At 31.7% G+C, this 23,007-nt stretch overlaps 1 protein-coding gene and 1 long non-coding RNA gene across 2 annotated transcripts; both read left to right on the top strand.

Annotated features, from left to right (window-relative positions):
* Positions 1–626: 626 nt before the first annotated feature.
* Positions 627–8,776, top strand: LOC100243707 (mediator of RNA polymerase II transcription subunit 15a). Its single transcript, XM_002274795.4, has 5 exons — positions 627–1,017; positions 2,136–2,239; positions 4,562–4,673; positions 4,844–4,983; positions 8,577–8,776. The coding sequence occupies exons 1-5, from the start codon at positions 946–948 to the stop codon at positions 8,581–8,583; spliced, it is 435 nt and encodes a 144-aa protein (XP_002274831.1). The 5' UTR covers positions 627–945; the 3' UTR covers positions 8,584–8,776.
* Positions 8,777–16,819: 8,043 nt separating this feature from the next.
* On the top strand, positions 16,820–22,776 carry LOC132254859 (uncharacterized). The gene is made up of 3 exons (XR_009467293.1): positions 16,820–17,772; positions 22,163–22,181; positions 22,534–22,776. It is a non-coding gene; the product is annotated as an uncharacterized LOC132254859 (long non-coding RNA).
* The last annotated feature ends 231 nt before the right edge of the window (positions 22,777–23,007 follow it).

Genomic DNA, 23,007 nt, shown 5'->3' with positions numbered 1-23,007 from the left:
CTAGGTATCAGGAGGTTACCTTCCTTTTCGTGTGAAGGCTTATATATAGTTCCAGGAGTACTATTCCTCTCATTAATGGTGGGAAGATATTTTATGTTGTCATGATGACATTAGGCGGTAGTAGGGCCATCATCACCCTACGGGCGGCTGACAGAGATCGTGGGAAGTGATCATGTGGAATGATCGTGGGAAGTGACTTGTTGTCACCTCAATTCGTCCTTTCACACTGCAGGTGACGGGACGTGGGCCATGGCTGGTTGTTGCGATAACGTGTAAGACTTGCTTTACTTTAGTCAATGATCCGGACAATCATATCCGGATAGCCCATGTTGGTTATCCGGATGTATTGTGGAGCGGATGTATTATGGAATCCGTTCGGATGTCTTATGCTTTATAAGCATCGTTTGCTCTTCCTTGAGGCAGTCCGGATAGGAGAAGCACGCCATGTGCGTTCTTAGAGAAATCCGGATGATGGCGATCTGGTTGATAATGCGTGTCACGTGTCTCTGTGAGATGCGTGCCACGTGTTTCTCGGAGGGAGGGGTCCCTACATGAATGACATGTAAGTGGATAATTTTAAAAAGTTATATAATATAATTTTATTATCTGGCCCTTCCACGTAACTCGTAGGTGCCATTCATTTCTCCACAAAGCGAAGAGCTTTTCATAGTCTGCATCTATCATAAGCAAAAAATAATTTAGGGTTATTTGATTAAAAAAGCTTTTTTGATATCATTTAGACAAAAATATCCTTATTATTTTCTTGTAAAAATAATATTTTCTTTTAAAATCTACATGTAAATACTTAAAATAGAAAAGAGCATTTATGTCAAAAATAGATTACTTTTCTAGAAAAAAACATGGAAAATGTTAGATTTCAAATTTGGGATTATTTCATCCCTTTTAACCAAATATTTCAAAAATTTTGCTTAGAGCATCGAAGCCATGACATTCCGAATCAGAAAGGCTAGGGTTTCGCTAAAACTGCCCTCTCATCCCACTCATTCCCAGTCCCAGGTTACTTCTTATTTTCATTTTTTTTTTCATTTCACTTCATTCGATATCATGCACTGATTTTCTTTCTCTATTTTGATTCAATGGAAAAAGCTGATTATTTCATTCGTTTCTTTTTTTTTTTCTTCGATTATTTATTTATTTTAATGACTCCGTAAAGAACTGATTATTCAATTCGCGTGAATACCATGGCGTCATTTTCCTTTTTGGGTTTCATTTTCAATTTTTGATTCAGTAGAGAAGGCAGATAATTTGATTCAATTCGACTCAGGGCGTGATTTCCTCTTTTCGATTTCATTTTCCATTTTTGATTCAATAGGGATAACTGACTATTTCTATTCGTTTTAATATCAGAGCGTAGTTTCTAGGGTTTCATTTTGCATTTTTGATAAAGAAGAGAAAAGTAATAATTCACTTGATTTCAATATCATCGCGTGGTTTTCTTTCTGGCTTTCATTTTCAGTTTTTGATATGCTTGAGAAAACAGATTATCTAATTCATTTAAATATCATGGCGTGGTTTTCTTTCTTGGGTTTCTTTTTCAATATTCGATTCAGTAGAGAAAACCGATAATTCAATTGATTTTAACATCATGGCATGATTACCTTCTTGGATGGTTTATCCTCAGATTTTTTTTTTAAGTTTTATTTTTATTTTTAATTCATCAGAGAAAATCAACGATACAATTCATTGAAAGATTGTGGCACAGTCTTATTCTTGGGTTTCCTTAGGGGTTTTTTATCCATGATAAAAAAACTGATTATTCAATTCATTTTTATATCATGGTGTGGTTTTCGTTTCTTTGGTTTTATTTTCAATTTTTTTATATTATTCTATTCATTTTAATATCGTTTCAGATTTCTTGGGTTTCACTTCCAATTTTTTGTTCAGCAGGGAATAAGAAAACTGATTACTCATTTCATTTTATTATCGTGGCATGATTTTCTTTCTTGCTTTTTATTTGAATTTTTTTTTCATTGGAGGAAATGGATAATTCACTTCTTTTAAATACCACGATGTGATTCTTTGATTTTCTTTCTCAGGTTCTTTTTTTGTACAGGAAATTTATAAGTTTTTTTTTCCTCATTTTATTTTCTTTATTTTGGAATTGGGAATTAAAGGACACAAATAATCAGAGACCTGCTCAGGCTGAACCTGTCATGGATGGAGGTGATTGGAAGACTCATCTTTCTGCTGATTCACGCCATAGGATTGTCAATAAAATGTGAGTGTTTTATTTCAATTACCAAATGCAAATGTTTTGAGGATCTTGGGAAAGTTCTAGTGTTGGAACTTAAAACTGCTTTTCAATAGGAATTCTTGATATTGGTTAGGGTTTGAAACTACTGTTCTTGGATACACAAATTCCTTTTTACTTGTATTTTAGACTTTGCTTAAAGATACATGATTCATTAATCTTTAAATTCCAAGAGGTTATTTGTTTTTAAGACAATAAAGATACAGTCAAATTTTCTTTCGGAAAGATTACTGGGGAAGCAGCTAAATTTGTCTGAGCTCTTGTTAAAATGAATATTTTTGGCTTGTATTTGGATGCATGTACAATTTCATTTTGTGTGGTTTTACATTTCGAAGTTTTGAGAACATATTTTGATTTGTGCAAGTATTCCTTTTGAAGTTTCACATTTCTCTTGGCTTGTATTTGGATGCATGTGCAATTTCATTTTGCTTGTTTTTATATTTTGAAGTTTTGAGCTAAAAAATATTTTGATTTGTGCAAGTGTTCCTTTTGAAATTTCACATTTTCTCGCCTTATATTTTATTGACTATTAGCTTTCAATTTTAACTGATGAAGGTGATGTCAGTTAGAATTTCATAGGTGCAGAATATAAAGAATGTACTGTAATATTGCCAAATAAGGAGGAGAGGTTGTGGCAAGAAAATGAGGATGCCTGTATCTTAGCCTCACTCTGTGTAATTACACATTATATAAAAATTATTAAATCATTTAAAAGATTCTTGACAGAAGAAAGAGTGATGATAGGGGAAAAAGTTAGAAAGAAATGAAGCAACTTATTCCTTGTTGTTGTTGATAAAAACTTTTTCGTCATGGTTGATTATGCCACCATATATTTGATTTTGAAGTTGTCACTGATATGCATTTATCCTCTGCACTTGGGTCTTAATGAGACCATTCTGGTGCTTGTACAGTAGAACAGTCCTCTTTTTTTATAGAATGCTATATTCAGCTTTGAAGGTGATCTAGAACACATGTACAAATGATCATGAACAGCCTAGTTGTATGATGTGGCTATTCATATGGCAATGCTAGCATGATGATTTGGTATTCCACAAGGTTCTCAAGTCATTAAGTTTAAGCTGTTAAGATTTGGATCCATAATCATGCTCTAACATCCTTTTCATGAGTCCCCATGCTATGATCACACACATGGACCATTCTCGTTATGAGACTCAAAAACCACAATAGTGACAAAGAAATCACACATTTGTGATCATGTATGATCACACACCTCTCAAATTGCAATAGTGATAGACAAACGTATATCATGTTGTAACACCCCCCTCAAACACATTCCTGTACCCACCTTGGGTGTGAGAGACAAACTATAGTAGTAGTAACAGACAAATCACACATTTTCTATTGCATGCATGTGGCCCTATACCTGCCATGAGAGACATAAATCATGGTAGTAGCAAACAAATCTCAACCCTCCCAAATCATAGTAGTGGTAGATAAATCATACATTTGTGATTACACATAATTAGACAAATAAATAAATGGGGGAGTGATTTCAACTCGAGACCTCTGAATAACCTAAAATATGATACTGTTAAGTAATCAATTTTCGTCAAAGTTTTGAGTTATCAAGAATTGGACCCATATTGTATATTATATTCTAACAAAAGCAATATTAGTCTAGGTTAAGCTAGTCTACATAGGTGGTCTAAAAATATTCTTGACCTCTAACCTCCAAACCAGTTTCTCCTATTGGCAAGAAATAAGTATAGTGACCAAAGAACTTGCTTTAATCCTTGGTCTAATTACTGGAATTCCATGAATTGTTTGGGGGAATATAATTGAATTTCATTGATTCTTGTATTTGGGAGTTCAAGCCAGGCAAGACACAATAAGTTCTTGTGAGCATGTTAGGTACATTAAAAATCAATACATGAGGAAGTTCAAGTATGATCATTACAAAACAGGAACGAGAAAAAAGGTATTAGAACCTGGAGTAAATTGCAGGAGACAATCTTTTGTGTTTGACTTGTTCAAAGGAAGGGATGCAAGCATGGAATCCTATTAGTTAACCAGCTTTCTGGTTGTCTTACTCTCAAACCCTCTCTTATTATGGGATGATAGTCCCTTTCCTTCCTTAATAAAAATATTCTATTTACTATAAATTCCTTGTTTCATGCAATATTGTTTTCTCGTTGGAAATTTATGTGACATGGTCAGTGCACAACTAGCATGATTTCCTATTGAAGAGTTTTATTTTTTTTGTTTTTAAAACTTTGCAATGATTACATGACAATAATTTATCACAATTTGATGTTTTTTTATGTCTAGCATGGAGACATTGAAGAGACATCTTCCTGTTTATGGACCAGAGGGACTGCATGAGCTAAGGAAAATTGCTGAAAGGTTTGAGGAAAAGATTTATTCTGCTGCCACAAGCCAGGTATATCCATCATGCTAGTATTTACTCAACCATTCCTCAAGGCCTATGAGCATTTTTTGTATCTATCCTTAGTATAAAAGATTAAAGTGCAAAACTTATATTATATTATCTTAGTTTGTCATTCATAATTTGATGAATTGATATATTTTTTATTTTTACCTCTAATTCAGTCTGATTACCTCCGGAAAATATCTTTGAAGATGCTGACAATGGAAACAAAATCTTTTAATGCTGCAACCAATTCTCTGCCATCCAACTCTGCTGGTCACAGCAAGAAATCCTCTGCTAGGAAAAAATCCCTCAGATCCAGGTAATAACATTAAGGAGCAATGTGTTTTTTATGAAATGCAACAGTCAAAAATTTGCTTCTATGGAATGCAACAGTGGAAATTTTGCTTTTTATGAAATGCAATGATGGAAGTTTTGCTTTCATGAAATGCCACAATAGAAGTTTAGCTAGCACATCAATATATTCTTCTCCATTTTGTAGTTACACTTGACATGCATTACATTTATTGTGTGCACCCATGTATTATGTGTGTACACACGTGTATAATTCTTTTTCTATTACCATGGCTACACATTCCTCTTGTTAGGCAATAAAAAATTTGTATCTGAGCTTAATTTATGTAGGACAATTTGTATTGAATTGGGTATGGAAGCAGCCAGTGGCTGCTTCTTTCCCCCCCTTTTCTCTGGGTTGGAGGGTAGGGTTATGGAAAGGAGTATGGAATTAATTGGAGCAATGGTCTATGATCTGAGCTCCTGCAAGCACAAAGGAGGGGTGCGTATGGGAGTAGCTTGCTACTTCTTTTTTTCCCCTTTCCTTTGGATTGGATTGGGGGGTAGGGATAAGGTTGTGTGTCAGCATCTTGACTTGGATGATACGGTACCAAGGCGACATTGAATGACACTTTGCACCCATGAGTGCCTATTCAGCAAGCAAGCTGATGGACCAAGGTTTGATGAGAGATCATGTGAAGGCTTGGTTGCTGCTCAAGCAGGCAGCAGATGACACGTAGGCTAGCATGTGGGGCAGCTTGACTTAGCCAAAATTCAAGTGTTTGATTTTAGGTCGCCAGTATTTCCCTTCAAAGATGAGGTCCTAAGAATGGTTTCCATGAGGAATTATAATTTCTTCAGATTTTTCATTTTTTTTAGAGAATTCATTATGCATACTCAAGCACATATGATGTGTCCCAGTATTTTGGAAATGGCTTAGAATGTTTTTTGTGGAGAGGGTAGTTGACTCAAAGGTGGTGAGGATTGCATGAACTATGCGATGTAAAGAGCATGGTGTAGGGGCATAACAATACACCTCTTTGGAGATAAACTATGTTGGTTTATGTAAGATTTGGTGTGGTACTTCTATACCTTTCTTATTCGTATCTTGGTCATAAGCTAGAATGAGAGCCCTAGAATAGAGAAACAACTTGATAAGTGGCCCAGAGCCACAATAAGAGATATTTTAAATTTATTTATAATTATCGCATGAGATAATCAGTGGTGTGTTTATCGAGCTCTTTAAATTTGATTTTCGAAAACCCATCCTTTATCTCATAGGCTCTATAACTAGGAGTTACTCTCCTTCTCTTAAATGTTTTGAGAAGCTGAGTAAATAGAATTGCTTGAGAGAGAGGGTCTCTTTTTTCATTGATCAAGAGATTTTTAGGCTATGGAAATATAGTGTATGCTCTATGGCATCACTGTTTGGGTGTTAGTATTGCGAGGAATGGCAGCGCATTCAATTGAGACTTCTGCTTCAGTCAAGTATGCTAATTTTATGATCCTTTAATTTTCTTTAAATGTCCTAACATAATTATGTTGTTTATGATTAAATTCTTAACAAGTGGGAAAACCAATCCCGAGAATTATTCTAATTTTTTCCCCAATAAATTTGTCCATTACTTTAACATCCGTTACATATTTGAAAGAACTAAAATCCTACCTCATAGGGCATATAGTTCTCACTAACTCCCATTTTCTGGAGGGTTACTCAATGAGTTGACAGCATTACTGTACTGACCTAAGTTTCTGAAATAACCAATTTCGAGTTTCCCATGTTCCAACAACCTATATTTACCATTAAAATTGTCTTTTGTTGGACTCGATTTCCTACCTCATAGGACACTATCATCTAAATGATGCCTTGCTTTTTTCACTCACTCTACCCATTTGCCAGGAAGCCAGGAACCCATGAAAATGAGGGTGCATTCTTTTTCTTATCCATTTTCTGTGACAAACTTTGAATTTTAGGGTATTCTCCAGTTTATGACCTTTATCACACCTCCTTGAAATACATTTATCACCATGGGAAGTCAACCTCAAAACGTCTATTTAAAGAAACAGAAGAAAAGGAGGGAATTTAAATTGTAATGGAGAATACAATATGAAAATTTTTGAATGACCAAAAGACTATCTTCATCCACAACTAACTTTCTACTAGCGTTTACCTTTGGAATTCCAACCAAATGCACTCTCAAATCCAATCTCCCAACATTGTAATTCATTATTCCAAAGTTCTTCTACCCATGCTTGCTTAACTTGAGTACGATCTGTACCTTATGCCCAAAAGACTAAATTTTTTACATTACAATGGTTTCTAATCATACCCCATTTTTTTCCCCATTATTAATCCATCCAGAGCTTGAAGTTAAGAGTAAGATATTTTGTCTTTAGTTGGCTTAATCTTCTTGTGAAATGCATTTATTTCATTCTCCTACAAGGATAAAATCCATAGCTTAACCATCAAAGTTCATTGTTAAAATATTCATGGCCTTTGATCCAGCAACTCCTGACAGCTTTCAATAGATTGAATGAAAATAAAATAATAATAATAATAAAAAAAAAAACATGAAACCCAAGGATAACATTCAAATACCCCTTCCAACATGTTACAGCAAATCATTCCATATATTGTAATGGAGGTTGAGATCCTGCCCCCATTTGAATGATAAATCTCACTCAGTTTATATATTGGCCAATAAACAACCATCTTCCCTTTAGTCATCTCAAGCTCATGGCACAAGGGAGCTAATTCTGTTGGTTAAAATGATTAGTCAGAAAAACAATGGACTTCTTTTTAACATCTACTTCTCATAATCCCATGAACCCTTGGAAGTTGTCATCACCTGTCTCAGTATGTCCTTCAAAATGCCACACACCAGGCAATTAGCCTACAGAGATCCCTGTGGTGATGTTTTACCTATCAAGAAATCCATGGCCACCATCCCATGAATCTAGAAACTCAAACTACAGTCTTTCATGTTAATCTGCTAGCAGGAATGTTCACCAGACCTTGGAGATGCCTCAACATTAAAGGAATTTCTCATTTAATTATGGTAAGAGGCAAGTGGAGGAAAACAATCTCGACAGAAGATTCAGCCATTTGTAAATTGTGTAAGCACCGACAATTTTAAGAATCTAAGAGTAATTTAATCGATAACGTAGGAGTATTTTCATGCAACTTCATCCATTTTCCTTCATTTCAGTTCTCTGATTAAATCTCTTTTCATATGGCTTGGTGTTGAGAAAGAAATGTTACATTTTCAATTTGGGATCTTAAGAGGCATGAAAAATGGAATCTTTCTTCAGATTTCTTCTTAAGTTCCACAGATTTGGGAGGTTAATTCTCTTCCTTCTCCCCCTTCTCCCAACCAAGATTAGAATCTTTCCCAAATTCTAAAACTCTAATTTTATCAACACTTCAAAGTTCTTAGTTGAATTTCAAATTAGGTTGAAATCACGTTGCAATTTTGATCTTATTCTGAGTGGCATTAGTGAAATTTTGGTATTTTATTGATTGCTATGGAGGAAAGTTCAAATTTTGGTTGTAATGTAGTTGTTTATGTATGAGATAGGTGTGAAAGGTGTTTATTTGCTTAACCTTTATATATTTTGCAGACTCTGAGGCTGGAAAATGGAGTTGGTTGGAAGTTGCAGCTTCATAGGTCTACTATGATTTGGAAATTTGGAAATGTAGAATCCAATTTACAAACTTGATCTATATTTGCTTGATGTTTGGATTTGCTGTTGGAAGCAGCTATGGAATGCTTCAGTTTTTACTAATAAAAAAGGAGATGGATGTCTTGTTTCCAGGTTTACCTTTTTATTTATACTTTATTTAATATTTTGCAAATATATTATTAAAATTCAAACCCTCTACAAACTATATTATGCAATGAATATTGTAAGATATGAAGTGATTGATTTACAATGAATAGACATTGCAAGAGCTTTTGTTGTGACAAAAAAAAAAAAAAAAAGTTTTGGTTTTTTTTTTAAAAGTGAAATAAAGAATAATTTTTAAAACCAAAATAAAAATATAAAGAAATTAAAAAAAAATCATTAAGTACAAATAAAATTCAATATGATATTATTATTTTTCTTTTTTCATAATCCAATATAAATTTCGAAGAATTTTCATTAAACAAATAAATTGTAAATCAAATTTATTAAATTTTAAAAATAATTTGAGGCCCAAAAATCAATTTAATTAGTATTAAAAAGTATCAGTAAAATTAGAAAATCATGGACTAAAATTTATTTTGAATGACTTGCTAGTTTCGTTTTTACATGTATTATTATTATTGTAAATTTTTTCAGCAAATAAGCTCTAAATCATGTGAGATTTAATGTATTGGATTCATTAAAGAACCAAACAACTTTATTATTTATCTTCTTTTTAGAGCCATATTATTTTTAAAAAAAATTAAAAAATAATTTTTAAATTATTTTTAAACCTTACTTTGATGGTAAAATTTAAAAAAAAAAAAAAAAAAAAAGGATTGGTATTTAATCATTTTCTTGTAGTGTTGGGCAAACATTGCAAGGCTAGTGCAGACCCCAATTTTGGGCCCTTAGGAGGCACTTTTCTCACCACCCTTAGAAGCTTCGAGACTTCCATTTCTTGGCCACCTTTGGGGTAGAGAGAGCAGGTTTCTAGGTTTCTTTTGGCCCACCCGGGCTGAGACAAGTGGAGGAGGAATATTTTCTACCGTGGCGGGTTGTTTCTGCAGATTGGTTGGGAAAGGTAGGCTGTCAGAGGAGGACACGTAGAGAGAGTGAGTTGGGTAGAGATTTTGGAGGAGAAACCATAGGGAAAAACCAGGGTGAAATCTAGAGCAAGAAGAGGAGAGGAGCATAAGATGATAGCCAAACAGAATATACTCAAGCTTCAGCTCTCCAAACATTGAATATGGAAAGCAAATTGATTTTCAACCATTTATCACAAAAAGGTAATTTGTGACTCTTTGCAATTGGACAAGGAGAACAAGAATCACGTTTATTTCTTTGATAAACAATATTACAAGAATCAAGAGCTTTTGTTAGAATATCATCAGTTGGATGACCAAGCCTGGAATGCCAGAGGCTAGAGGTGATGTTTGATGTTGTAGGAGTGTAGAAGACTGCAAGGGCATCATCAATCAAAGGAGGAAATTCATATAAGCCATTCTTAAGTTGTCCTTAAAAAAGAACTTGTCTTGAGACCTGATCTCTGACAAGAAAGAACTTTGGGTGAAACTAAAAAAAGACGTTATTATCGGTACAAAATTTGGAAACACTAATTAGATTAGTAGTGAGGTGAGAAACATGGTAGACTTTCTTTAAATGAAAATTTATGAAGGTGGACGAAAAGAATTTTGAACCAGTGTGGAGGATTGGAAGTTTCTTACCATTTCCAACAATAACTTGCTCATTTCCTTTGTATGCTTGAACATCAGAGAGACTCTTAATATCTCGAGCTAGATGATGAGTGGCCCCAGTGTCAAAGAACCATGTCTCACTATTTTTCGGAGCTGGAGATGCAACCATAACTTGCGTTTGGTTGTTGTCGTTGGATGTATTATGTACAGAAGAACTATATGCAGATGTATAGCCTTGAAAATTAATATCAAATCTGTGATAGCACTTGTGAACGATGTGACCATATTTTCCACACAATTGGCATTATGGACGATCAGTAGAGATAACATGGTTTTCTTATCCTCTACCACTAGATGGATATCTTCCTGGTCGAGGGCCATTTTTGTTTTGAGAGAAACTGAATCTGTTGTTGTGCCTTTTGTTGCTGTTATTTTTGTGTTGAGATGTTGCAATATTTGCAATGACAAGATCACTTTCAGGTACTGTATTTTGGAGACACAATCATTGCTCGTGAGTAAGAAGAATACTACTATGTATTGAGTGAAGAGATAGATCATTTTCTCGTGCTGTCAAAGAAGCTACTATGGAGTTATAATTAGCTCCAAAACCCGTAATAAGTTGAAGAATTCGGTCCCTTTCAAACACTGATTCTCCAATTGTTGCTAGGTTATCAAAAATATTCTTGATCCTGAGGATATTCGACATCCAATGATATTACTATCAGTAGGAGGAGGAACTAGCTGTCAGGTATGGTTTTGTATGAGAGCTTTGTATTCCGTTTCCATGGCTGAAACCCAATTTGGATCCTTGGAGGCTTGTTGGAAAGAATAAGGTTCAGTAGGTTTATGAGCCAAGAGAAGCTTCTTCTTAAAGATTACAGTTTTTGCCCGGGTGATCCTAGGATATGAGTTGTGTGGTGCTGAGGGATTAGTAAGAGAAGAACTGGAAGATGCACTGAAAGGAACTGAAATAGGGTCGTGTACAAGAAGTAAGAAAGCTGAATTATGGGAAGAATGACATGAATGGGCAGAATTAGACAAGTGAGGAGACTAAGATGTAGGAACTGAAGAGTGTGAAGTCTGAGTTGGTGGAATAGACAATGGTATAGGTAATAAGGTTGGAGTAGACGTGAACTGAGAAGAAGAAGATGCAGATGAGGTGTTAATAGTCTGCTGGAATGGAAATTTTGTCTCATGGAATTTTACATGTCGAGTGATATATATGCGGTTGGAGTTAAAGTCAAAGCACATGTAACCTTTGTGAGTAGGACTATAGCCTAGAAACACACATGGATTAGAGCGATAACAAAGTTTATGTTTATTATACGGGCGAAAGTATGGATAGCATAGGCAGTCGAACACTTTGAGATGGTAATAGTTTGGAATTTTATTAAACAACACTTGAAAAGGAGATTGAAATTGAAGAACTTTAGTTGGTAACCGATTAATGGGGTGAGTAGTTGTATGAAAGGCATAAATCCAGAATTGTAATGGTAAAGAAGCTGTGGTTAATAAGGTAAGACCAGTCTCAACTAAATGTCTCATTTTTCGTTCAGCTCAACCATTTTGTTTAGGAATATAGGGACAAGAACTTCTATGTGTAATCCCATGAGTGGTAAGATAAGATGTGAAAGTTTTGAATAATCCACCATTATCATATTGCAAAGCTCGCTTAGTCATTCAAGGTTTCACGCAAACTCCATGTTTGGATTACTTTGAAACTTTTAGTCATGTGATGAAAGCTTCAACAATAAGAATGTGCTTGCCATTGCTGTTTCTTTCCAGTGGTCACTCAGACAACTAGACGTTCAAAATGCGTCTCTGAACGGTGACCTTGATGAACAAGTATTCATGGCTCAACCCCATGGTTTTGTGGATCCTCAGTTTCCTTTCTATGTGTGTAAACTCAACAAAACACTATATGGACTTAAACAAGTCCCACGAGCTTGGTTTCATAAGCTTAGTCATGCTCTTCTTCAATGGGGATTCCAAGCCTCAAGAACTGATAGTTCCATGTTTTTTTGGTATTCAGCAACTGATGTTTTAATCTTACTTGTTTATGTTGATGATCTTCTGGTGACTAGAAGTAATTCTTCTCAAGTTTCCTCTTTTATTTCCTACCTCAACTCTACCTTTGCCATCCGTGATCTTGGACACCTGAATTATTTTCTTGGTATTGAGGTAATACACCATGGAAGCAAGATGCACCTCGGTTAGCACAAATATGTCCAAGATCTTCTTGCACGTACAAATATGTTGGATTCCAAACCAGCACACGCACCTGGAATGCTGGGCAGAACACTTTCACAACATGATGGTCCTCCATTTTTGGATATCAAGCTCTATCGTAGCACCGTCAGCACCCTTCAGTATGTCACTTTAACTCAGCCCAACATTGCATTTGTTGTTAACAAAGCTTGCCAATTCATGGCCAATCCCACAGAAACTCACTGGCTTGTAGTTAAACGAATCCTTCATTACTTAAAAGACACCTCAAGTTATGGTCTACAACTGCACCAAGCTAACTCCTTTGATCTTCAAGGGTATACATATGCAAATTGGGCCTCTTGCCCAGATGACCGTCGGAGTACCAACGGGTATTGTCTCTTTCTTGGACCCAACCTAATATCTTGGTCATTGCCTAAACAAAGGCAAGTATCCCATAGCAGTGCAGAATCTGAATATCGCGGTCTAGCTTCTCTAACTTCAGAAATCATATGGGTCCAGTCTATGCTCCAAGAATTATGTCTCTCTCCCTCTGTTCCTCCTTTTGTTTGGTGTGATAATCAAAGCGTAGCTCATCTGGCTGCTAACCTGGTTTTTAATGCTCGATCTAAGCACATTTAACTAGATCTTCACTTCATCCGAGATCATGTCCTTCGCAAAAATCTCAGCATCCACTACATTACAACCTGTGATCAAATTGCTGACATTTTTACCAGGCACTTACCAAACTCTCAGTATCTTGGATTTAGAACAAATCTTTCCATTGTTCCTCGCCCTGTGAGCTTGAGGGGGGATGATAGCCAAACATAATACACTCAAGCTTCAGCTCTTCTAAACCAAACTGATCAAGAAAATTCAGTAGACAAAGACTAATTTTCCATGGTTGCGTTTAAACTCTAGATTCATGTTTTCATTTTTTTAATTCAACATATACCAAAAACCCTTAAATCCAAACCAGTTGCGACTCTAAGCTATTTCATTAAAATTTAAGATTCAACTAAAAGAAACCAATAATGTCTCCATGAATATCACTGTCACATTATGCTATTTTCATTGACTTAAAAAAATTGAACTCTAATAAGCCATTAACACCATTGAGAACCAATATGCATTGCCAAGTAAATGATTAAACAACAAACATGTGTGGCCTTTCTTACATTCACAAGAAGTCACTATTCCTATAATCTAATAAAATAAACATGAGAAAGTGATTTAAAATTGAATAAAATTATACTAACCTATGTTTAGTGATGCTCTGAAGTTGATGGAAAGGGTGTATTATAGCCAAACCTCACACAGTGATGAAGATAACAAACAGTGGTGTGTTGATTCTCTGATAATAGTGATGAATGACTTTAGCAGTAGTGAATTCAACGATGGATCAAACTATAAGTTTCGATGGGTCTCTAGCAGTGGTGAAGATGCAAACGAAAATCTAAACCCTCTTTTCAGATGAAGACATTGGCAATGGTGAAGATGTGCTAGAAATAGAGGAGCGGTATAGATGCTGTAATACCTGAGTTTTTAAGTCCATGTCAGATTTTAGGAGTATAAAGTCTTTTATAAAATTTTGGGTCAAATGATCAAAAAGAGTTGTGAAAATCCACGTGTTAGTATCTAATTAGAAGAGATTTTGGAAAAGTTAATCAAAAGTCAATAGTTTGAAAATTTTGTCACGATGTAAGGAGTTTGAATTTTGGAAATTAAATTTTGATTTGGTGAAAAAAATACCATCAAATAATTGAGATTAGGTTTTGAAAATTTGAATATTAAGTATGTTATAAGAATTAATTTAATTATTATTGGATAATTATCAGAAAATTGTAGTAAGAAAAACTTGATAAAAATTTATATTATATCAAATTGTTATCATGGATAATTAAAAAGAAATTGAATTTAATTTTATAACAAATCAATTTAATTCTTATAATTGGAATTAAACTTTATAGAATTACAAAACATTAAACAACTTTGAATTGAAATTAAATTAAGATTAAATTATGATATGTGAATTTAGAAAAGATATACAAAATGGGTAAATTAATTAAATGTGAATTTTATGAATTTAACTTTTGAAATTTTGATGCGATTTAATATTTTGACAAATGAAGTAAATTAAATAAAAGTTCTACCAAAGGGTTGAGAATTTGATTTTTATAAATTGAATTACTAATTAATTTATGGAATTAAGTTTTAGAATATTACTTAAATTTTTGTTGGTAAATAAATATTGATAAAATTAATGGGTTAAGGGTTATTACAAATTTCAACTTCTTGGTTGCTGAAAAAATTATTTTATGTTTTTAATATTTTTATAGAATTGAATTTTGTTAATAGTTAATTATATCATGTTTTAAGTTAATTTCACAGTAAAAAAGAAAAGAAAAAAGTTTTAGGTAATTATAGTCAAATTATACTTTTTTAAGAGCAAACTTATACTAAATTAAATTACGAATATGGTAGTATTTTTCATGTAATGGAAAATCATAAGTTGGGTATAATTCATAATTACGAAAGGTGAAGTTAAGAATAATGATTTTAATTTATTGAGAAATGGACGTGCATGGTATTTTAAAATTTGTTTTAATAATAATAATTATTACATATATACATATATAATAAGTGGCTTGCTGGGCATGGGAGACAGAAGAAAAAAGAAATGAAGGGAAAGTGAGGCGCATGGGAAATGCAGGGGAGGTTTTCCGTTGTGTGCCTCCATCGATCCGATGGTGCAAAAACCTCCGATCGTGACAAAATTTCAAACGGTGATAGTCTTCAATGTGGTGAACACTTTTACAGAGTCGGATTTTCGATCCCACAATTGGATTTTACCGTACAAGTAGGAGTGTGTTTTTTCTAAATTTATCTCTCGACTTTTTTTGGGCTTTTCCTTTTGCTTTTATTTACTTTAAAAAAACTCCATGGAAATGGGTGAGTTGTTGGGTTGTAGTAGATCGTCATATAATTTTTATTTAAGTTGTTTTTGGAAACCCTAAACATGTAAAATGATTTGGTTTTGCTTTGAAAATGTTAAATGGGAAGTAAATGAAAGTTTAATGCAAGATAAAAATATTAGAATTGTTGGTATTTAATTGTTGTTCATGTGATAGGATTTACTGGATTGTTGTAGTTATGAAAATTTTTTTTATTGTAATATTGGTTAATATATTTTTGTGATTGTTGTTATATTAGAAATTATATAAATTATTGGTGATAAATTAATGTTGAAAATAATGGAAAATATTGGTTGAAAATTTTGAGTATTGAGATATGTTTAAAATAATTGTTTTAAAATTATTAATATTATTAGAAATAAATAAATTGCTAATACAAATTGGAGTTTTGTTGATAATTGAATTATTTGAAAAATACTTTCCAAATGTTGTGGTGGCATAATTGTAGAAAATTGTTGTATTGAGTGTTAATATTATTGAGATTATTGGAAATAAATAAATTATGACATAAATTGTATGTTGTTGATATTTGTATTAGTGAGAATTTTCTTAAATATGTGTGGTTATTTAATTGAAGAAAAAAAAAGGTTATGTTGGTTGTTAGAAATTATTAAGCATGTCGAGAATAAAAAGAATTTATGTGGCTACAGTTTAAAACTATGTTTTGATGCTATACAATTAATTGTGAATTTCCTTTGATATTTGTGGTGATTAAAGTGAAGAAAAATCGTTGTGTGGATTATTGAAAATTATAAGACATAATGAGAGTAAATAGAATTATGTCTTGAAAAATTATGGATGTTGAAATATGATTTGATTGCACTTGATATGCATCATGATTGTGTGAAGAAAAAGAAAAATTAAACAAATGGTTGTGTGAAATGGAAATGAAAATGAAAAGACCTCGAAGAGGGAAAAAAGAAAAAAAATGGAATTACCCCAAAAGGGCGAATTAAGAAATAAGTGAGATTCCTAAGGTGAAAGACCCAAAAGTTAACCCCGAGAAGACTTCGAATGGGGAGTGTATTTGGGTATGGAAGCGTATCTTTCGGTGAAAGCCCGATAACAACAGTGCATTGTGTGATTGCGTGTAAGTATTTACATCATGGTTGCATTTGGAAGAAGGATTTATATTAACTATCAAGTGTATGTTTGAATATATTACTCAAGACTAAAATGACTTGTTTATTTTGTAAATTTAGAATTGTTGATATGCTAGACATATGATTGAATAAGGAAAATGATAATTTTGATTGGTTTAAATTTCACTAGTAGAAAAAATGCAATTTATGGCGCTTGATTCCTTGGCGCCTCTAAAAAGTGTCAAGGAATTGGGTCAACCTTGGCGCTTGTAGAATATTTATAAACCTAGGCGCTTCTAAACCATATATATTTGATTCAATGACGCTTTTTAAGTTGATGCTTTTGGAAGTGTCATGGTTGGAAATGGAAGGTAACCTTGGCACTTTTATAAGTGTCATTGAAATGGAGTTCAGACATTGGCACTTATATTAAGCGTCATTGAATTTACTAGTATATATTTCTTTCTTTTTCCTCATCCTAACACATTACGCTCTCATCCCAACCCTTGGAGCCCTAAGCCAGGACAATCACCCACATCTTCAACCACCACCAGCACTAATCGATGAGAAAATGTTACGAACATGTTGAAGGTACTCTCATTTCATTTCTTTTTGGTTTGTTTGCTTACCTAGAAAATGAGAGAAAAAACCATAAATTAGGTTTAAATTTTTTGAATCTAAAATCTTGAAATTTTTTGGATCCAAAATCTTGAATTGGTTGATTAGATTGTTTCAGTTATATATAACCTTCTGATTTTTATGTTTGATTGAGAAAAATGTGAGAGGGATTTGAAAAATGCAGATACCCTATTTTCCTAAACCCTAACTCTTTAAACAATCCATTATTGAGGCTTTCTCCATTGTAAGGAACCTCGGGGTGCACTTGTTTTATCCATTATCAGCTTCTAGAATTGACTGCATTTTTTCTTGGTTTCTCGATCCACTTTACTTAACACCTCTGGTGCTGCTCCTAGAAGGGGCAATCAGTGTATAGAATGATGCCAGTTGTTTAAATATGTTTCACTTGTCCAATAAATGGTTGAATTTTTGTTTAAGGTTTGGAGTAACACCATTGAGTCCATTATGCATACAATTTTTATTTCAGAATTTCTTAATTTTCTGAAATGTTTTATGTGCAGTGTTTGGGTTGCACGCAGACCACCAGGCTATGCTTTTATCGACTTTGATGACCGTATGTTTTAAAGATTTTCTTATAATGGTGTTTATTGTTCTTGAATTTTCTCTATGCTTGAACCCCATGCCAACAACCATTTCATCTCCTTTCTCTAATTTCTGGACAAGTTTGTCTTCCTCTTCACCTCAATAATTATTATTAATTTTCATTGCTATTCAGGGTTGGAGACCTAATAATAAGAAAGAATATTCTGTTCTGTGTTGGGTTTTGGGGATTTTTGGGTTTCATGTTGTTGTGTTTCGATCGTGTTGATGTTTTTGTTTGTATGATGAGAGGGATGCTAGATAATGACCAGGTGCACCAGGTCCAAAGTAATGGGTTATATCCCATTGGTCACTGCCCTGTGTGAAGAGATATCTGAGTAAAAGAAATTTATCTCTTAATGACTTCATCAACTGAGTTCAAACATAATTTAGTTTTTCTATTGGCATAATTATGTCGTTAATTGAACTCACTTTATGGGACATCTCACCATCTCACACAAAAGCCCCCCAAAATACAGAAGAAAAGAGATCAGTGCAAGGGGCACGTGATTCCTTAAAACTACAAGATGCATATCTAGATTGGTAGTTATTATTATTATTAATTTTTGATAAGCAAAAGAGCAATAGAATGGGTATGAATTGGAATTTGCGCTAGCTTTGATTGCTTTTTTTTTTTTATAGTGAAAAAGACTTGTAATTTTTTTTCCCTTTAAGATTATTGGCTACCAAATTAAAAATTATTGAATTTGCATTTACCAAACTTGGTATTAGATAAGAATTGCATAACAAAGTTTTCTCTTCTGTTAAAATAATTGTTTTCCAAACTATGGAATTGCATATATATGAGTAAACTGATTGTACTCTTAGAGTGATCAGTTGGAAAGATGACGGTTATAAGTTCCTCATTACCTATTTCTTCCAACTTAGCTTAAATATATTATTTACTCTTTCTAGTGTGATTCTGTATTCTGATTGTCTTCTAAGCCTCTATACAACAACTTAATTAGAATATTTTCCATATTTTGAAGTATCTTTTATTTGATAATTCAGCTTATGTTTATCCTTTAAGTTTCTTTCCCTTTGTCATCCTCTAATTTTTCCTTATTGTCTTCGGCCACTTGAATTCTTGATATAAATCTTTGGGAGTTTTTTTTTTTGCATAATGATAGTTAAAAAAATATTAATTGAATTTATTTTATTTTATTTTAAAGAACTAAATGATTTTAATATTTAAAAAATCAAATTTAAAAAATAATAATTTTATTGTTTAAAAAAAATTAGTGATTTTAATATTTAAAAGTTATTTATGAATATCTTATCAACTTGAAAAGGTAATTTGTAAACTGTTTGAAAATTAAGACAATATTTTTCTATTATGGAGATTAATTTGATTTAATTATAAAATGATCAAATTTTAAATTTATAATTTTAGCAATTATTGATCTTAATATTTAAAGGTCATTTATGACTATCTTATCAAACTTGGAAATGTAATTGGGAGAGCGTTTGAAAACTAAGATAATATTTTTCCATTTATGAAGATTAATTTGATTTGATATTTAAAATTTTAAAATAAAATTTTAAAAATATAATTTTATCGTTTAATTAGTTTGTTTTTATATTTAAAAATGTAATTTTAGCTTTTAAAAAAATTAGTGATTTCAATATTTAAAAGTCATTTACAAACTACCTTATCAACTCGAAAAGGTAATTTGAAGGTAATTTGGAAAGTGTTTAAAAAGTAAGACAATATTTTTTTATTTATGGAGATTTCTTTGATTTTATATTAAATAAATCAAAATTTTAAATTTAATTTTATTGTTTGAAACTTCTAGTGATTTAATTTTAAATTTAAAAGTCATTCATGACTACCTTATCAACTTGAAAAGGTAATTTGGAGATTGGTTGGAAAGTTAGATAATATTTTTCTATTTATGGAGATTAATTAATTTGATTTGACATTAATTTTAAACTTTCCTTTTAATATAAAATTTTAATAGCTTCTAAGTAAAAGGTCATATAAGTCTTTATACTTTATTTTTTAAAGAAGTTTCCCCTTTAGGAATTATATTAACTACAATATAGTAAATTAAAACTTGTCTAATACACTAACAGGCATATGAAAATCAAACCAAATTTTGATACTAATCTTGACTTGGTTGTTTTCATTTGTGCTCTTGTAGATCTTAGATTAGTTTAATTTCTTAAATTTGGCATATTGGATTAAGATATATACCATAAGTTTGGCATATATTTTTTTTACTCATTTTATATCTTTTTTTTCAATGAAATAATTTAGATAAAATATGTAATTCCACCTATTTTCCTAAAAACTAGATGTTGATGCATGTATACACTATCATTTATTTTTTAATAAATATAATTAACTTTATTTATTTTTCATTGTCAGGATTGCAAGGTTTTGTCATATGTTGACAAGGTTTGTGGGTTTGTAAAATATAGTCTAGATTATGTGTTAAGAACAAGAAACCAATTATACCAATTTTATTATTTATTTCTCAAGTTAGTCTACCAATGTAGGTTTAGAGTACATCACTTAACAAAAGCTATCCAAACTCGTGAGCATACCATATTTATGTGGAGTTTGTTGTAGATTTCCAATAAGTTAAAAGAAACTTTATTGTCTTTTCAATGCCTTCTTCAACCTTGCGCACTCCACCTTATACAAAGAAAAGAAAGAGGATAGGTCATTTCTAATTTTTGTTTTTTAAGTGGACCTTCATTTAAAGTATTTGAGGCCTCTTTCAATATTAAATGTATATATTATTTTATTACCAAAAGTTACTCTAGATGGTTGAGTGACTACACAACTAATCCTAATTTAAAAATATAAAAGTTTTGAGTATTCTTTATGTGGGTTCATAAATGTGTTCTCCTTCCCTCCTTATTACGTTTCTATTTTTTTTCTTTTTTCTTTTATAAAAAAACAAGAGATCCAACTTTCAATGTTTTTTAATAATATATCTTCATTATTATTGAATGGAATGAGATGTAGTAGACAAAGTGGTCTTCTATTGTTGATACAGGAAAACAAGTTATCATTTTATATGACAATTAGGAGTAGAAGGTAATGACTGTGACAACTAGGAGCAGAGGGCAAGATGCACATAAGACATTGTTTTTAAAGGCAAGTATCTCCTCTATTTATAAAGGTAATCCACCACTACACTAGAAACTTCTCTCTTAAAGATAGAATAGCTTGAAAGGATGACTAAATAGAAGATAAAATTTTATTTCTATTACTTTACAAATTAATTATTTACTTTTATAATTGCATAGGAGTTATATGTTATCCTAAACAAGACAATGATACATTTCATGGTTTTATTGAAATAAAATATAAAAAGAAGTTTATTTTCCTATCCTTGGATTCTTATCATACACTTACCTAATGATTTATATTTTCAAAAACTTTGAACAAGCACCTCTTATCAACTCAATAAAATTAAAAGTCAAAGGAACTAAAATAAAAGTAAAAACTAATCAAGTAAATAAAAAATAAAAATATAAGAAATTAAAAAAGAAATTAATATTAACATGGTGATAGTAAGATGGTTTTCATCTTATTTGGACCTTGGTATTATTTTTAACTGTGCATAGTAGGTCTTATGTTATTCTTTTATTTGATAATGTTTTAAGAGTTCTTTATTAAAAGTCCATAAGGAGCTGCCCCAACTCCTATGCTTCATTAATTAGCTTTGAGGTTTGCATTTGTTAATATTGAAAGAAACTATGTGTTTCTTTCTTATGAAGTAGGCAACCATTATCATTGTAATTCTTAAAATTGATGCTTTTGACGTTACTTGTTGGGAACATGCAAGTAAGTCTGCTAGTTGAATATTCATGTTGATCCACTAAGGGCATATTTGAGTGCATTTTTTTCTTCTATTATTTTTCTTTCATGAACTTTATATCAATAAATCAACATCGGAATAAACAAGAGTTCAAGTTCATTGCATTGCTTTTCAAATATATAACTTAATTCATTCATCTTTCATTTGCTTCAATTTTTGATTGACTGCTATTTTTATTTTTATTAATAAGTTTGAACTCGATAATGAATCAATTTTCAAATCTCATGTATGATTGTTTGAACATTCATCAGCCAGTATATGATTATGTAAATTTTGTTGAATTTTAAATTTCATCATCAGGTTAGATTTGGTTAAAACTCTTCATAATATACATTAGTTTTTCTTGTAAATTATTTTGAATTCCTTTTCTTATAATTTTCTCATTTTCTTGTAGTGGCTATTTTGTGAAAAATTAAATCTGTCAATGTTTATTTTTATTTTTTTTAATTAACCTCTTTTGATTTATGTTACTCTAATGTTATTGATAACCTCTCTGAAGCAAAAGCCTAATGAAGAAGACTTTGACAGGGATGATGCCAATGACAAGGTAAATGAAGATTTTTTTTTTGCACTATCAACATAGTATAAATCATTTTAAAATGGATCTTTTCAATAATTAAGGAAACTAAGACATATTCATGTGGTTGTATACTTAATGATTGAGATAATTATCTTACTTAGTAGCAGTATTTTTTAACACTAATAATTTATTTACTCTAGTAAAACTTTTTACCTTTGACCCAATAAGAAGAATATTAGCATGTTTGTTTTATTGCTTTACTTGAACAAAAGCTAATTAACATGTTGGATTATTTTCTATTCTCATATCCTCTTTGTTTCAATTATATTGGTTGTTATATGTATAAATTTAAAGTTTTATATTTTTTTTTTATTTACAGCTTGCAAAGGAAATTGGCTTACAAGAAGAAGAGAAATCATTACAATAAAGCGATGTTGGAAATCATGAAGATGATATCATTTAAATCTTTAAAAGGTTGAACTAGACTTTTGTTGATGGTGGTTTCTTTTTGTAGTTATTGCACCAGTATTTGTTCTTATATTGGATTTAAAAATTCTCATTGAAATATTTTGATCTAATGAACAAATTTATAATTTGTATACAAGTAATTATACTAATTATTGAAACTAAGCCATTATATATTAATATTTGGAGATATTTTAATTTGTACAATTCAATTTAATTTTATGATTTTGCTTTTATTTAATTATATAGGAAATTCATTATTTTAAAAACATAATACCAATATTATTATTAAAATAAAATGCTTAAAGATGACGCTTCTATTAAATGTCATTATTAACATAAACCAAAGATGACGCTTTTAAAATTGTCATTGAAAAATAATCCAAAG

This window comes from Vitis vinifera, chromosome 13 (assembly GCF_030704535.1).
Source record: "Vitis vinifera cultivar Pinot Noir 40024 chromosome 13, ASM3070453v1".
Lineage (NCBI taxonomy): Eukaryota > Viridiplantae > Streptophyta > Magnoliopsida > Vitales > Vitaceae > Vitis > Vitis vinifera.
The sequence above is the reverse complement of the archived record's forward strand: the minus strand, read 5'-3'. Positions and strand labels throughout refer to the sequence as shown.